Source organism: Chiroxiphia lanceolata, chromosome 11, assembly GCF_009829145.1.
Source record: "Chiroxiphia lanceolata isolate bChiLan1 chromosome 11, bChiLan1.pri, whole genome shotgun sequence".
In the NCBI taxonomy this organism is placed as follows: domain Eukaryota; kingdom Metazoa; phylum Chordata; class Aves; order Passeriformes; family Pipridae; genus Chiroxiphia; species Chiroxiphia lanceolata.
In genome coordinates this window covers 17,452,189-17,468,622 of record NC_045647.1, presented here as the reverse complement: position 1 = coordinate 17,468,622, position 16,434 = coordinate 17,452,189, and the positions used below count along the sequence as shown (strand labels likewise).

At 50.3% G+C, this 16,434-nt stretch overlaps 1 protein-coding gene across 3 annotated transcripts in view; it reads right to left on the bottom strand.

Annotated features, from left to right (window-relative positions):
• Positions 1-958: 958 nt before the first annotated feature.
• The window catches only part of RAD54L2 (RAD54 like 2), a 44,897-nt gene continuing 29,421 nt past the window's right edge, over positions 959-16,434 (bottom strand). For 2 of the 3 annotated variants that reach the window (XM_032698946.1, XM_032698947.1), the window contains exons 6-21: positions 15,958-16,140; positions 15,551-15,684; positions 14,066-14,262; positions 13,195-13,537; positions 11,696-11,873; positions 10,956-11,207; positions 10,291-10,409; positions 9,866-9,981; positions 8,811-8,910; positions 8,277-8,482; positions 6,833-7,008; positions 5,881-6,077; positions 5,572-5,768; positions 5,009-5,098; positions 4,374-4,466; positions 3,171-4,178 (exon numbers count right to left, since the gene is read on the bottom strand). In XM_032698946.1, the coding sequence (XP_032554837.1) occupies positions 3,193-4,178; positions 4,374-4,466; positions 5,009-5,098; positions 5,572-5,768; positions 5,881-6,077; positions 6,833-7,008; positions 8,277-8,482; positions 8,811-8,910; positions 9,866-9,981; positions 10,291-10,409; positions 10,956-11,207; positions 11,696-11,873; positions 13,195-13,537; positions 14,066-14,262; positions 15,551-15,684; positions 15,958-16,140 (3,567 nt within the window). In that variant the 3' untranslated portion in view covers positions 3,171-3,192. Of the gene's footprint in view, positions 1,065-3,170; positions 4,179-4,373; positions 4,467-5,008; positions 5,099-5,571; positions 5,769-5,880; positions 6,078-6,832; positions 7,009-8,276; positions 8,483-8,810; positions 8,911-9,865; positions 9,982-10,290; positions 10,410-10,955; positions 11,208-11,695; positions 11,874-13,194; positions 13,538-14,065; positions 14,263-15,550; positions 15,685-15,957; positions 16,141-16,434 lie in introns of those variants that run through there. The other variant, XM_032698948.1, reaches the window with a different exon arrangement.

Genomic DNA, 16,434 nt, shown 5'->3' with positions numbered 1-16,434 from the left:
CCTCCAGTTGCCTCGGAGCAGCCCCAGCCCCAGTCAGCCTCCAGCTGTGGCCAGGGCATCATGGCCATCTCTGCCACCACCTCTCAGCCAAGGCTCTGCCAGGGCCCATGGGACCTGTCCCCTCACTGAGCAGGTGCCCAGGGCTGGGAGGTGGGGCAGAGGTAGGGCTGGGGCTGTACTTGGGCGCTTGCTGGGCAGGGCCAACATGCTGCAGCTGCCTGGAGCCACGGATGTTTGCCAGGTGCATGCACACCACAGAAGGGTGGCAAGGGGTCTCCAAGCTGCCATGGCCATGCAGGAGCCAGGAGAGCCCTCACACCTCACCCTGGTGCCAGGTTAATGACCAGAACAGGGCACAAAGTGCATACCCCATGGCAGCTGAGTGCCAGCTGCCCCCGGCTCCTGTGGCTGCAGGGCTTGGGCCGTGCTGGGGAACCCCAGGAGGACATCGAGTGGCAGCATGGAGATGTGCCAGGGCCTGCTCAGGAAGTCCTGGAGAGGCAAGGAGCAGAGAAAATGGTGTGCAGCCACCAGTATCACATCCACAGCCACAACACTGACTGCCCCCAGCCAAATCTTCACACCTTGTCCCAGCACAGGCCCCATTCAGATGTGGGAGGGTCCCTTGGATGAGCCCCACTACCCTGACCCCCACCAGGAAGGACTGGGGCTGCAGCAGGGCTCTAGTGGGGGTCTGCTTACATTCCAGCCTCCCACACGCGCCCCCAGGGTCTCAATGCTTGCTACTCTCGACAAGGAAAGCCCTTGCCTAGGTTCATTCCCCAAATCCACCGGAAAACTGACAGCCTCACAGGGATGCAACGGACATCTGGGCAAGCTGGTCATACAATCAGTGTCACAGGGTTGTGCATGAGGTGGACACACAGAGCACAGGAGGGCATGACTCACAGATGCAGCACTGTCAAGTCTTTGGAGAAACTTGCATGAACACCATCAGTTAATTTGCTTTGTTACTTTTGTGGGGGGGTTTGATTTTTATTTCCATGGTGCATCCAAAGACAAGTTGTCCAGCAGTTTGCTCAGAACCCCTCGGTTTTCAACTCCTAGGATATGTTAAAGAAGAAAGCACTATTTTAATGTTTGTTTTTTAAAAAAATAATTAAAATAATTTGCATAGCTAAACTGTTGATCTAAGGCTTCTATGAATGGTGTGGTTATGTTTGACAGACAATGTCCATTAAACAGAGAAGACACTAGGAAAGCCCCATAACATTTTTATTATGTTTCCATAACACGCGTGCACACCCCCCCCCCTCTTAGGAAGGGGGGTCCCATCTTCCCGCACCCCTTTAGTGGAGGATGTCAGGACATCCTGTCCTTTCCTATACTTAGTTGGTCCCAGCAAACAGCAGTGACTGCAGCTTCCAGAGGTCCCCTACAAGCTGCCATGGCTCCAGGGACATCCCACACAGGCGAGCACAGCTCATGCCTGGTGACACCCAGATGTGACGCGGGGGTTCCTGGATTTCAAGTCTCCATCCTAACGTGTTCACACACAGCCACACCCACCAAGTCCAGCTGCACTTGGGTATCCCAGCTCTCCCTAGAAGCCCTGGCCCCGAGGTGAGCAGCCACAGGGCTCACTGTCAGGGCCAGGACCAGCCTCCTCACACGTGGGGCTGAGCAGGGCTGGGCTGAGTGCTGCTCCCTGTGTGGGGAAAGGTGCTTCCCCAGCAGGAGCTCTGCTTTCCCAGCTCCACACACCTCACAGCCCTCCTCGTCACTGAGAAGCAGCACAGCAGGCTCCCACATGTGCTCCCCAATGACAAGAGGACTCCATCCTCACTCTGGCTGCTGAGCACCCAGAGCAGCTCCTGATGGGGCACATCCAGCCAATACCACACAAGTCAGCTGTGGGCCACCTCCACAGCTGGTCCCGTTCCTAAGGCTACACTTCGGTCAACCCACTGCTTCTCCCCACACAAACAACCCAACAAGCGACCACTGCATGATGGAGGCCAGCTTTTTATTTTTTTTTAATATGGAAATTAATTTAAAAGTAGAAAGACAGACTCCCCCAGACAATAAATATTACGCTTTCATGAAATAAATTAATGTAGAGGTTCTGTGCAGGGGGAAGTCCCTCCAGTCACAGGTTCAACAGCAACTGGCACTGGGTCCAGTGTCCCCTTCCCAATCTTCTCCACTGCCTGGTGCTGTTGAGAAGCAGCAGTGAGCCCACCTACCCCTGGATCTGGTGGGCCACAGCAGGGTGAGACGTGGCCTTCACATAGCCTGGCAGAGCCGTGGAACTGAGGAGTCACCAGGATTCCCCTCCGATGGCCACCAAGACATTTGGAATTGCTCCACTCATCTGGCCTGGCACACAGAGCTGGCACTGGACCCACAGGGCCAACCTACCTTGGATGGGACCCTCCAGAAGGTCCCTGGGGAGGACAGGACCTTCCAGAAGGGCCTGGAGGAGCCCCCCACCAGAGCCCTGCCTGCCTGACTGCAGCAGGAGCCTGCCTGGAGCCCTCACACTAGTCTCATGTGAATTTGAAGAGGGTGACAAACTGTTTGTGGGGTATTTTCTTTTTTTTTTTTAATCTTTTTTTTTATCTTTCCTTTTTTTTTTTTTTTTTTTAACATCAATCCCCCCCCTCCCTGCCCCAACATATACGATGTAGAAGCCTCCCCACTCCCTCCCCATTAAAAACACTTTGTCCCCAACCTCTGCTGGAGTCACCCCCCCGGCCCATCCCTCTCTCAGTGAGAGAAGTTCACAGATAAGGCAGTTCATGTGAGAGGGAGCTCGGCCCTGCCAGCGGTCAAGCCTGCACCTCCAGGCCTGAGCAGGGCAGTGACTCGCAACACCGAGCCGCCGCGGCCAGACAAGACAGAGAACACAGACAGACAGACAGACAGAGCATAGGGGGAGGCACTCCTATGGTTTGCATTGCTGCTTCCCTCCTCCCCTGGCTCTTGCTCCCCGGGCCCTCACAGGTCCATTCTATCCCTCTCCCATCTCCCAGCCCCTAATACAATTCTTATCCTTGACAGCTAAAAAACAACAAAGCAAAATGAAAAGAACAAAACCACCCCCACGCCACACCCTTTGCATCCTTCTCCACCCGCTGCCACAGCCCAGAGGGGAAATCCTGACTCCCAAAAAGGTCCTGCAACTTTTGCCTCCTGGCGGAGCTGAGACCGAGCAGGAGCTGGGCCTTTTTATTTCCCTGTGATCTCTATGACATCGTCGTCTTTGTCCTCGTCATTAGAGCTGCATCCCACCTCTGGGACCTCCTGGGGTTCAAACTGAGGCACCTGGGACCGAAGGAGACCCCCAGCTGGGTAGCCCGAGTGAGGGGACATGTAGCCAGGGTAGGCAGATGCCATGCTCCTGGGAAGGCTGCTAGGCAAGACGGGGGCTGGGAAAGGAGCAAACATCCTGGGCTCGGGCAGGAGTGACTGCGTGAAGGGAAGCGAGTAATTGGGCAGCACCCCTGTCAGAGAAGGGTTTAGCATGAATGAGGGGACGCTGGCGGTGGCTGAGGTAGCAGCAGAAGAGCTGGCGGTGCCGGCTGTCAGCAGAGGGTCAGTAGTCACAGGGAACACCAGATGAGGGTCTGGGAGTAAATTGGGCAGCTGGTAATAAGAGGAGCCAGTGCCCATGTACAAGGAATTTCCTGGTTGGGAGGCAAATGGATGGGTTAGGTTGTGGTTTAAAGAGACAGGAGGCATGGTGAACCCACCAGAGACGGGGTACCCGTGTTCGTAGGGCTGCACGGACGATGGCAACTGGCGCTTCTTCTGCTGCCTGCGGGATTGCTCCTCCGGAGCCGATGGCGAGGTCGACTTGCGCTTGTTGCCCCGTAAGTCCAACACCGAGTGGGCATCGACGTGCTGGCTGGTGGCTGGCAGGGCCGCGGACACAGAGGGGGCCAGGCAGTGAACCCCCACGCGCTGCTCGGCTCCTCGGGCTGCGGCGCCGGGCGCGGTGTCCGTGCGGGCGTGGCCTTGCACCGCATTGGTGCTGGGAGAGCTGTGCCGGGACTCGCGCGCGGCCGCCGCCTCCGCGTACTGCTGCAGCTCGCTGATGATCTCGGGGCTGTCGGGGGATATGGGCCGGGTGAGCTCCTCCGTGCTGGGGAGCTGCGGCGATGAGGCACTGTGTCTGCCATTGCTTGTGGACTCCAGCGAGGAGCTCTGGGAGCCTGGAAACAAGGAGATGGAGCAGGTAAGAAAGACAACCTTGGAGAAAAACCTGGGGGCCAAAACGCAACAGTGGAAAGGAAGGTGGGGAGATTGCTCTAAACATAGGCGTGAGGAATACACCAGGGAAAGCCACCCCAGACACTCAAGTAGGAAAGCACATGTGAAAGCCTCACACAGCACTCACAAATCCCTACCTGAGGCAGCTGTCCGACGGTCTTCATTGCCCTTTGGCTTCCCAGTGGTCCGTATAGCAAAAATCCGACCGTCGCTGGTCCGGATATACGTCCCTGGAACAGAGGCAGAACAACGTCATTACAACTCTAATATCAGCTCAGGACCCTGGATCTGTGAGCCCACAAGGTTGCTCAGGCAGGAACAGGACAGCAGCGCTACATAAGGCCAGCTCAGATCATGCAGGGAAGCTCAGTGAGGGGCTTTTGTCTCCTTCTTCACTCCTCACTTCCACCTTCACAGCTTTCATGGGTTGGGGATCACCCCCTCCCAATGTGCTGCTGTTGGGAAACGTGAAACTTCATGCTTGAGACAGAGTTTGCTCTGGGAGCACCAGGAAGTGTTTGGTTGCCCCAGTACATGCAGAGGGTGTTGTGAAAAGGAGACATCCAGCCACAAAGTTCAACAGCTCCTCTCAGGGCGACAGGAGCAGCCACAGCTGCAACAGCCCTGCAGCATCAACACACCCAGAGCACGGGCTGCAACAGAGCCACTGCAAACTCCAGACCTCCTCCCCTTCTTGTTTCTTTTCCTGTCAAGGCACTGATTCATGCTCTTACATCCTTTTCTTTGCTACTCAGCATTGGCTAGGACTTACCTTTTGTCCCTCGGATGATGTGGATGCTCTCACCAGCACTGATTCTTGCCTGTACATCAGTGGACGTGTTTGTACCCGGAATCACAATATCTGGCAGTGGGAGAAGAAAAAGAACAGTGTCCATTAAATTACAAGCCAGCTACAGTCAGGAGAGGGCAGGTGCCCCACCAACCCCTTTGTCTGCAGTGCAGTTGTCTCTCCTATGTGCTGTTCTACAAGCAAGCCCTGGGTTTATTTCTGAGCAGCACAGGAAGGCAGCAGAGGCTCCAAAGATGAAAAAGCCACGCTGCTCTGGCACAGCATCTCCCCTATCCCAAAAAGGACAACTAGTGACAACATTGAAGGCCCTCTCATGGGAGTTCACTCTCAACAACCCAGCAGGTCCAAGACCCTTGCACACCTGCAGGGAAAGTCCTCCAGGGGAACCACTCAAATGAGAGAGGCAGTATCTTTGGCTCTGATGGCCATCTGCCCACTGCCCATGTGAGCATCAACAACTCACCCTGATGCTCAGTTCATCACGGGCATCACAACTCAACCCACTGTGAGCACCAGCAACTCACCCGTGGTGGTGACAATCTTCTGCACAAAGACACCAGCTCGCTGTAGATAGTTGATGGGAAAGTTGACAGCAGGGTTGGAGCTTGAGGTTGATCCTGCACTGCCCATGGGGACATGTCGGGGCATCATTGGAATGGGGGTGGACTGAACTGGGCGGACGCTTGCCACTGGCTTGTCCTCACCCTTGAGGGCTGGTCGCCTATGAGAGAGGAGGGAGGAGAGTGCAGTGCCCACCCGACAGGGATAAACATTCTCTGCCCACTCATTTCATGTTTACAGCATGGGAAGAAAGGGAAGGGGTAGGTACTCACCAGTTCCTCTGGCTAAAGGCAGGGATGCTCGTCAGACTCTGGTCACTGGCTGGGTAATACTGTGCGTAGGACGGCCGGGTGTAGGGGACGGATGCTCGCTTTTCCTCCTCATAGCTCTTCTTGGCTGCTTTCTTCTCTGCCTTGGTCAGCTTGTGCTCCTTCCGGTCGATCAGCAGTGACTCATGCTGAAAAGGCTCCTGCAACCCCACAGCACCGCGGTTCTGGCACCAACACACCACAAGAGGGAACCAACAAACCCCAAACGGCAGCCAGCGGCTCCCTGCGGCAGCCTGTCTCCATCCCAGGCTGACCAGGAAGGGCCAGTTGGGAAGGCAGAGCTGGCCATGGTGAAGTACGTGCAGGGCAGTGCTGTGGATGTGGCCAGGCTCAGATTGAAGGGTGACAGTCAGCTAAGCCATTGCCTGCCCAGCCAAGGCCAGCACTTACCACGAGCACAGAGCAAAACCCAGGAGCCAAAGGCCAGGCCAAGAGTGCAAGCACAGAGTCTGCCACGATGTCATGCAGCCACTGGAGCCCCACAGCACCCAGCCACAGGCCCCCTCTGCACCACCATCCTACCAGAGAAACTCCTGACAACACAGGCAAGTGCTGTCTGTCCCAGCTTTGGTTCAAAGCCACCCCAGGAAAAGAGCTGGCAGCAAGCTGGGAAATGCCACTGCCACTTTCCCAACCAGCACCAAGATGAAGAAAGGGGTGCCTGACAACCTGCCCCCAAACCTGTCCAGGACAGAGGCATCTGTAAATGTGTAGGAGATACCACAGGGAAGGGAAGGGCTCTTCGGGCTCTCTCTAGAGGATTTTCTGCCTATTCCCACTAGCAGCACACAGGTGCATCCTTCTCGCCACCATGGCCCCATCACGCTGCCAGACTCCTCCAGGCCTACTCCTGGCTGTGCAGTGCTGTGCCAGCAAGGAAACAGGCTGGTCTTACCTTGGTGATGAGGTGAGGATACTTGAGACAGGCTAATTGTAGAACAGACTCCTTCATCTTGCCTGGATTGAGGGAGAGCTGAGCAGGGTCAGATTCCTCTTCTACAAAATGCAGCAGGTTCTCCACCTCTCGTCGGGTGAAATTCAGCACTGGGTTCAGATCATCCACCACCCGATCTGGAAAAGAGGGGGAACGAAGTTAGCAGAAAAGGGAAGAAATGGGTACTGCTTGCCTGCTGCCCTTCCTACACCCCTGTTCTAAAGAGCTCCCTCCTTACAATCTGCACAATCCTCAGAAGTGTTCTGTAAATGTCAGGGCAGAGAGAAAAATCACCATTCATGTTCAGAACTGAGCCTGTTTGACCAAGTCAGGCTGACAAGTGCCTTGTGCTCCAGACTGCACAGCAAGGCAGTGCAGGTCAGCGAGCTCCTGGCAAGCAGGAATACAAAACTAGTGATGGATGGTGTCCCACCTCACATGACAAGGCTGTAAATATAGGTGTCCTGAGACAGAACTGCAGCCACATCAGTAGGTGCTCTCCCACAAAGCCCACCAAAAAGACTCAAGTTAGTAACCAGATACTAAAATCTACAGAACTCTGTTGAGTTAAAAGCTCAGAAAAGCAGCCACAGTCCCTTGCTCACAAGAGCCTGAATGCTTTTCTTGGACATTATCCCTCTTGCACACAGGGCAAACAGGAGCATGTGGAGAAAACATCTCTATCCAGGACTCTCTTGGAAGCCAGGTTAGCTGCCAGGGGTCTCCACCTTGAGTGCACAACAGCACACTGAGCAGATCACACTGGGCTGCTGCCTCTGGACTTGTGCTTCGGGCACAGAAGGACTCAGGCAGAAGAGCTCTCTTTGGGTCACCACAACCCTCGGCTGCATGCTCCAGGAGAACAGCCTGACAGCTGGCACAAGCCAGCACAAAAGATACTTGTGGTACAAGGGGAGGTCAGAACTGCAATGAATTCATTATTCTTGGCTCCTAAGTAAGCACTGTGAGTCAAAGGTATCAATATATGTTTTAATTTAGCCATTTTCCCTCTCTTGCTGCTGGAAAAATGGAGATACAGAGCTATTTAATATGTAACACCCAGCTTAAGGTGAGCAATATCCAGGCACAGGGGAAAACAGACACCCTCTGAGTCTCCAGTCTGTTGCAGCAGCCAGGAGAGCAGCAGTGATGGCAAATGGCACAGCAGTGGACTAGAAACACAGCCCTGCTGCAGGATTTTGGCTCTACCATCATGAATTTCTTAAAGGATCCCATGTCATTGCCAACTCATAAACATCAAACATAGCTCTGGGATAGTGTCTGTCACCTCTTTGTCTGGTCTTCAACCTTAAAAAAAGAAATTACAAAACCCACAGAACCAGGACTTGCAGGAGCTAAAAGGAGTGAAAGCTGAGAGTGGAATGCCATGTTCACTCACGCTTACCTGACATGCCCTGCTTGGAGATCTGACGGTCATAGATCTTCTTCTCAAGGGTGTAATCAGAAACCAGTCTGTAGATGTGGCACGGCTTCTTCTGCCCGTAGCGGTACACTCGGCACACGGCCTGGGCGTCGTGGCACGGGTTCCAGGAGGCATCAAACACCACCACTCTGTTGGCTCCAATGAGGTTGACACCCAGACACCCAGCACTGGAAATTAGAGACAAATTTCAAACTGCTGCCTTGGTCAGCTTTCAAAACTTCTAGGCAGGGATGACCATCACAGCCAAGAGTCCACAAAGTGTCTATGGGAAGTTCCCTCCAGCCAAACTTTAAACCTAAGTTTGGTTTCCAAGACTGTTAAGCTCTTGCAGAAGATTAAGACTGAAATGCTACATCTCTAGGGAACTCAGAAGCAGATGGCACTATCAGGCCATGGAGAGCATACTGCAAAGGAAGTTAAGAACTGAAAGGCCACCTTGCACACAGAACATCAGTGTGAGTCCTCCACTGTGCCCTTCTGCTCCAGCCAACTTACCGTGTGGACAAAAGGAAGAGCCAAACAGAGGTGTTGCTGGGATCATTGAACTGGTTAATCAGTCGTTCCCTTTCCGAGGCAGAGGTGCTGCCATCCAGTCCTGAGAAGGAAATGAAAAACACATTTAAAAGCTCTGTGTGTCTGGAGGAAACAAACCCACTTTCTAAACTCTGAGCTTTGTAACTGGTTGCAAACCCATTCTGGGTCTTCCTCAAGTCATGTACTCCAGGACCACTCTGTACCTCTAATTTGCCCAGCCAGGCAGGTGCAGTGCAGCCAGCCAGGCTGGGATTTGTTCAGCTGAAAGATCAAGTAAAACATTACTCAAGTTTGTCAAGGCCAGGACTGGGAGTGCTACAACACATCTAGCAGCCCATTAAGGCTGTGCTTTAGGTAAGATGGATAGCAAGCAGGAACAACAGGAACAAAGAACCAAGAGAAATCAAAATTGTAAAGCTTTTGGCAAACCCCCAAAGCTTAGATTTGAGCACAGACAGTATTGGTCTAGAGGAGTTGCAGGGGGTGTTGTCTCTGCTCCATGTTGCTTCTGGCTGCTCTTCAAAAATCAGCCACCACTTCCCTCAGCCCTGGTCTGTAAAGTAGCCACACAAAGCAACAACCCATACCAGAACGAGATTTAAAACTGGGGAAGAGGGAAGGAGGAATTCACAGCCCTGAGCTAATGAAAGCACTCCAGGGTGATTCTGGATTTGGAAGAAAAATCTAGCAAATAGCTTAACAGGAAGCAAAAAGTATCTTTTGCAACTTTAAAAAGCAGTAGTAAGTGAGGTGTTAAAGATGTCTAACATCTCCTAAGTAATATGTCAGAAAGAGGATTTGGAAGTTATCAGTTAGTTGCTATCCAACTGACATTGTCTTCCAAAATAACTAAAGTAAGAACAATCTGAAAGAGGTTCATCAAGAGAACGCTTCAGAGGAGCATCTTCACACCCAAGGACAAACATATGAAGACAGTGGGTGACTTTCAGGAATTAGTCCATCACAGAGGATCAAACAGTGTGACATCAAAAGTGAGGGGGATTTGCTGTACTCACTGTAGTAGTTGATGTTTCGGACCCAGTTGTGAACTCCTCCATCTGAGCCTGGAGGACTCGGCATTGGTCTCTTTGCCAAAAACTCTTCAATGACAGATAAGGTGGACAAGCTCTGGCTGCAAAACCAAGATCTCTGTTGAGGAAAATGACCCCCCAGCAGTAAAAGTGGAGTATCAGAACCCTTCCCCAACCATGACAGCACTGATGGCTGTCAAATCCTGTTTATGCAGCACATCTCTCATTAGTAAAATTGACACTGGCAGAAGTATAAAACCCACAGATGAAATTCAAGATCTAATACAACAAACAAAAAAAAAGGAAACTGCTACATCATTCACCCTGTGTAACAAGCTTCTAGCACCAGAGGGGATCCAACTACTCCAGTGCTTGGCGACTGTAGGATCAACTATTGATACTCTGCTTACCTGAAGACCAAGATCTTGTCTCCAAGCTTCACACTTTCCTCAATTAAGTGGAACAGTAACACCATCTTGGGCGAGTTCTCCAAGACTCCCGTCTGGTAATCACACAAGATGTCTTTGGCCTGCCAAGAAATGGGAGACTATTACAGGTGGAGTTGCTCATTCTCTGTTTAGTCCAACAATCCTGTCTCAGAGGTTATTTACATCCACTTGGTAGAGGTGAGAATGCTACTCCCAACTACTGCTGCTACCTCCCCTTCCAGAAGCTCCAAATGACAAACTTCTTGGATGAATGAGTGTCCCCTCAACATTTCATGACTCTTTTACCTCAAGAGCTTTCTTCTAGCCTTCTAGATTTACCACCATCTTATCTAGATCAAATTTCACTCTAACACCTTTTTTTGAATAACAAAGTCCACAGCCTTTCTGGTCAGATGAAAACAATGGTATGAGTGCTGCCTGCACTCCTGCCTCATGAGATTCCTAAACCCCTCCCAGCATTACACAACCTGCTTATCAAGATGCTCTATGGTAAAGAAACGAAAGAGAAACCCACAACTCAAACAGAAGAGTCTTCTCTTTGCTCCACTTCAGAAAACTGCCCTAAAACGAAGTACACTCTGATTTCAGACTCTCCAAATGAAGAGATTTCCAGCAGTGGCACTCACCCACTCATAAGTTACGACCTGATTTGCTCTCTCTTGAAAAGGGTTGAAGCCAACACTCTGGAGGAACTTGCTATTAGTAGCTTCTCCAACTGGTGATGCCAAAGCATTACTCTCTGCTTTGACTTTAATTCCCTGAGGCTGGCAGCGGGAATTAGTACTTGCTGTGCCAAGGTCATCCACATCCAAATCCTGCTCATTTGCCAGATTCTCCTTTTGCAGAGCTTCATACAACACATCTGGATGGTTCCAGATCTGAAAGGCAAAGGAAAGTAAGTGGTTAGATCTGTGCTGGCCTGCTGCTTGCCAACGATTGTGGTCTGAAAGCCCCACAGCTATTCAAAGGAAAGAACTGATACTTCCCCGAGGCTCTCATATCTTTAAAAGTGCCAAATTCTTTCCCTGAGAACAAACCAGGAGGCCACTGTGCACCCCACACAGCACAAAGGCAGAGGAGGTTGCCTGTTTGCACTGCAGCATGTAAGGCTGTGCAGGTGAAGGTGTCAGCCCAGTACTGGTTCAGCTGATGGCTGCAGGTTTCTTGCACAGTTTGAAAAGCACATTTAACATCTCTGCATCCCAGTTCTGGAAGCAAAGATAACAACACTGTTGGGCCATCCCAGAGCACTCTGGGGAGAGAAGATGTCTCTGGCCAACCGCACTTTCGCTTCCTGTTTTGTCTAATATTCCCGCCTTTGCCTTACATATTAGAATATTTCTTTGCATCTTCTGCCAAAATCTACCTTGCAACAGACACAGAAAGCTTTGAGTGGGTTCAGTCCCAGCCAGCCACTGTTGCCTGCGTCTCGGAACCGGTTCATGAACTCCGTATAAAGGGCCCGCTGGATCTTCGACAGACGCACCAAAATGACGTGTTCTTCCTTAGATGGGAGCTGAACCTTCAGAACATTGTGGCCCCGCCTGTGGAGGAAATAAAAAGAGAGATAAATACAGGGAAGGGAATTTCCCAATATGATCTCTCTATGGCTGCCTGTAGGGTAAGATTTTGACTTCTTGCCCCCCTGGCTGCAGGGAGAAAGACCTTTAAATTGCATGTTTCTCTAATGCATGACACGTCCAAGAGACTATCCCTGCAGCCAAATACCAGCTGTAAACACAATTACAGAGATCTCAAACATTACAATCATCTAGCACAGGTCACGGTGTTAGGAGGGTGATGAAAGTCCTGTTTTCCACAGTAGCTGAAAACCAGAAACAAGACTGAAGGTTTATTTTCAGCTCTGCTAATGATTAAGACATTCCATTCAAGTCACTGGTCCAGTATCTTAGAACCCTCATATGAGGAAGAAAAGCTGATTCGTTTCCAGAGTGGTGAAGTCACTGTCCTTTTTCATAACACTGTCATGAAACACTTTCAGATCCTTAGGTAGAGGATGTCAAAAAGTGCACATCCAAATTAATTATTAAGCCATCAAAATAAACCCAAGGTCACTCTGGTGCAGTCAGAGGCGTTGTTCTCTAATATCAGAGTCTGTGGTACCAAAGCAAAGGAACTTTACCTCTAACCATAAGGCAAAACTGAGCTGTAAGAAACAGTGTGCCCAGCAGTGGTCAGGGTAGTGATCATCCCCCTGTGCTGGGCACTGGTGAGGCTGTGCCTTGAACCCTGGGCTCAGTATTGGGCCCCCCACTACAGGAAAGACATTGAGGGGCTGGAGCGAGTCCAGGGAAGGGCAATGGAGCTGGAGAAGGGGCTGGACCCCAAGTCTGATGAGAAGTGGCTGAGGGAGCTGGGGAGACTCAGCCTGGAGAAAAGGAGGATCAGGGGGGATCTTCTTGCTCTCTGCAACTCCCTGACAGGAGGTTGGAGTTGGAGCCAGGTGGGGGTTGGGCTCTGCTCCCAGGTAACAAGTGACAGGATGAGAGGAGATGGCCTTAAGTTGTGCCAGGGGAGGTTTAGACTGGATATTAGGAAAAATTTCTTCACTGAAAGGGTTCTCAAGCACTGGAACAGGCTTTCCGGGGAAGTGGTTAAATCCTGGAGGGATTTAACAGAGATGTGGATGTGCCACCTGGAAACATGGTTTAGTGGTGGACTTGGCAGTGCTGAGGGAACGGCTGGACTTGATGGTCTTACAGGTCTTTTCCAACCTGAACGATTCCATGACTCTATAAGGCAGCAAGATTTAACTGTAGGACATAACTTCAGCAGATAAGCCGGGTAATTTGGGATGAAGGAGGTGTTTGCATGGACCACACCACTAAGAACTGAGGGACTCACCGCTGCACGAAGCCTTCCAGCAGGCTGTGCAGGACGTGGCTGCGGTACCTCATGAGCCGCACGTCCTGCGGGGTGCTGTCGATACACTGCCCGTTCAGGATCGGCCGCTCAAACATGTTGCTGAATTCCTGCCGCGAGCCCAGAAAGTCGGGTCGGACAAAGTCCACCATGCACCAGTACTCAATGAGGTTGTTCTGCAGTGGGTACCCAGTCAGCACCACCCGCCGGCGGGAGCGGATGTTCTTCAGGGCCTGGGAAGTGCTGGCATGGCAGTTCTTTATCCGGTGTCCTTCGTCGCAAATAACCACGTCTGGGCCAGGGCGAGACAAGGCCTTCTCAATCCCTGAGGACAAGGAACATTAAGTGTTAGTTAGAGATGAATAAGACAAAGTTCTGGTTTTACATGGTCACTGACTTCACAAAGGAGGGGTAGTTCTGAAAGACAAAAAAGCAGTATTCATGGGTGCAGAGAGCCAGGCTGATTCAGGAGATAAAATATGACTAGACACTAGCTCTGATTTAGCATAATGTGGTAATGAGCAAACATGACTGTCCCTTGATTTCTGCTCAACGACCTGCACTACACATCAAGTTGGGTGTCTTGCATCATTTCAGCCTGGCAAATCTCACACTGACAAATCCCATAGTTCAGTCTTCTGACTTCCACACTTACTTGTAGCTCTTGCAAGAAATTAAAGACTCAGACAAAGCGCAACAACCTTCTGCTTCCAAAGACACACTCCTGCCCAGCAAGGTTTGATCATGTCAGCAATGCTAAAAGCAAGTTACAGGTTGTTTCCCTGTGCTGCCACTGCTGATGGCCAGCTGGACAGCAGGATCACACTCTCCCTCTTGAGGGCTGGCCTCCCACCTTTCAGAAGCTCTTGTTGCCGGTCTTCCTCATCCAAGTCAATAATGACAGGGCCAGTTTGTTTCTTTGTTCTCTTCTTCCTGCCAGTGGCAAAGGACTTCTTCAGTGAGAGGAGACGGTACATCTCGTATCCCATCAGCAGCACACCACCGTCTGTCACCCAGTCATTCACCACCTTTGCACGTGCAGCTGTTGTCCTGCAAAACAACCAAATAAACTTCAGATTTTCTCCAGTTTCAGACTGAATCACTGGATTGGAGTCTGCTGAGAAAAAAAGACCCATTCAATTAATTTAAAGCACTTTTCTCGCATCAAACCAGACAAAAGAACGCAATGAAATTTCTTTAAGAAGCAAACTGGCATAGAAGTGGAAAAAAGCCTTTTAAGTGCCACTGGTAGCAGGGTAGAGAATGACAAATTGTTACAGGAACTGAGCTGTAGAAGTCTGTCATGTACAAAAGGACATCAAACTTGAGAGCTTCTGTGCTGGTGATTTTTTGAGAGACCTTAAAACACTCGTTTCATGACAGCACCCTTTTTAAAGAGCTGTTGAGTCTGCCTGTGCAAAAGCCATTTTCAGAACTAGCTGCTAATGCACATGGTTGTAATTGTCTAGTTGTTTTTCTCTTGTTGTTGTCTCCTCCAGTGCTCATGTTCCCCAGTTATTCCTTCCCTGGCAGCCTTCTCAGATTTGGTTCAGATCAAGACACTGTCTTCACTCAATCCACCAGACCACACCAGATCCCGGCCAGTAGTAAACACATGGTTGGAGCAGCATCAGCAGATTCAAAATATGCCCCAGTCAGAAGATGAGGACATCAACAGGTGGGTGTATGAACTGAGAATTCCCTAGGATCACTGCAATGTCCTGATCCATGCAGGAAAAATAATCCAGAAAGAAGCAGAGATCCATGAGCCAAGAACACACTCCACACCAGGCTGTGACTGCAATCACTGATCTCTCCTTTTTGGACAAAAAGGCTTTGTATATTTTGCCAGAACCCTTCATGGACAACTCCATTCACAGAAAGTCAAAGTGTCAGGTAGAGGAATCCCTAAATGTGTGAAAAATCTTGGGGAAAAAAAATCAACCCACATTTAAAATGCAAGAGATGTGGTACAGGGACACACGCCTCAGGAATCTCAGGACTCTGACAGGACTAACAGTGTCCCACCAAGCCACAGCACTTCTGCTCCTCTCTGCAGTTCTGTCTCTGGGACTGGGTTCCTGCTCTCAGTACACATGGAAGAACAGAAAGGTGTGTCAGCAGTGTGAGAAGGAAGTACAAGATATAAATATTGGATGAAAGAGACAGGCACCAAAATCCTCCCCTCAGACAGCCTCCACAATAAATACAGAGTGGGAAAGATCTGGGAGTCAAGGGCACAGAATTAACCCAAACTGAACAGTCTGCAACACCAATTCTGATAACTGTTCCCTAAGGCACAGTTCAAGAGCTTAAAAAGACTTTTATTGGCACCTACTTGTGTTCATCATTCAGGATGTGGACTTTGAAGGTGCGGGGCTGGACCTCTTTGGAGTTATAATCAGCAGGAAGGTTTTCAGGTGCTGGGAGCCACATGTTGAACTCTGCTAACCAGTTTTGGAGTGTATTCACCTGAAAAAGTTAGCCATGGAAGGATTAAAAACCCAGCTGACTCACTTGCGATTTTAAGATCAAAAATGAAAATAAGGACTGACACCCAGCTGTGCCCAGACAGAAGCAGCAGACCACAGCATGCAAACTCAGGGACAGGGAATAAAAGAGGGAGAAGAGCAGCAAGGGTATGATAGAGCTTGATGTGAGATGGGACACTAATCAACTTTCTCTATGCAAAGAAAGAAGGAGTGCAAAGAAGCCCCTCAGCCAGCCCTTCATGTGGCTACTCACAGGTACAATGGCAAGAACAGTCTTTGCCTCCGTGTGCCGGAAAAGTACATCCAAGAAAGAGATGACCTGTATGGTCTTGCCCAGGCCCATGCTATGTGCTAAAATACACCCAAACCCACTGCTGGTTTTAAATCTCTCCAAGGACTCGACCAAGTTGTCATACAGGAATCGGATCCCACCAATCTAGACATAAAAGTAGAAAAGGTATTAGAATGGTGGGAGAAAAAAACCTCAAGATGGGTATGTATTTACAGAGTGGCAATTAAATCAGGATTGCATAAACCATTAAAATATAAAGGGGATGTTTCAAGTTCACTGAAGTACTCTAACCTGGGGAAGGCTCAGAAGCTCAGTGTTTTTAGATACTCATAAAATGTCCTAAGACTATATCAATAAATCAAAATTAATCTGTAGCCAGAGAATCTGAATCGGGGTTGATTAGTTTGCTTATAAATATAATTTTATTTTTAAAAAGTT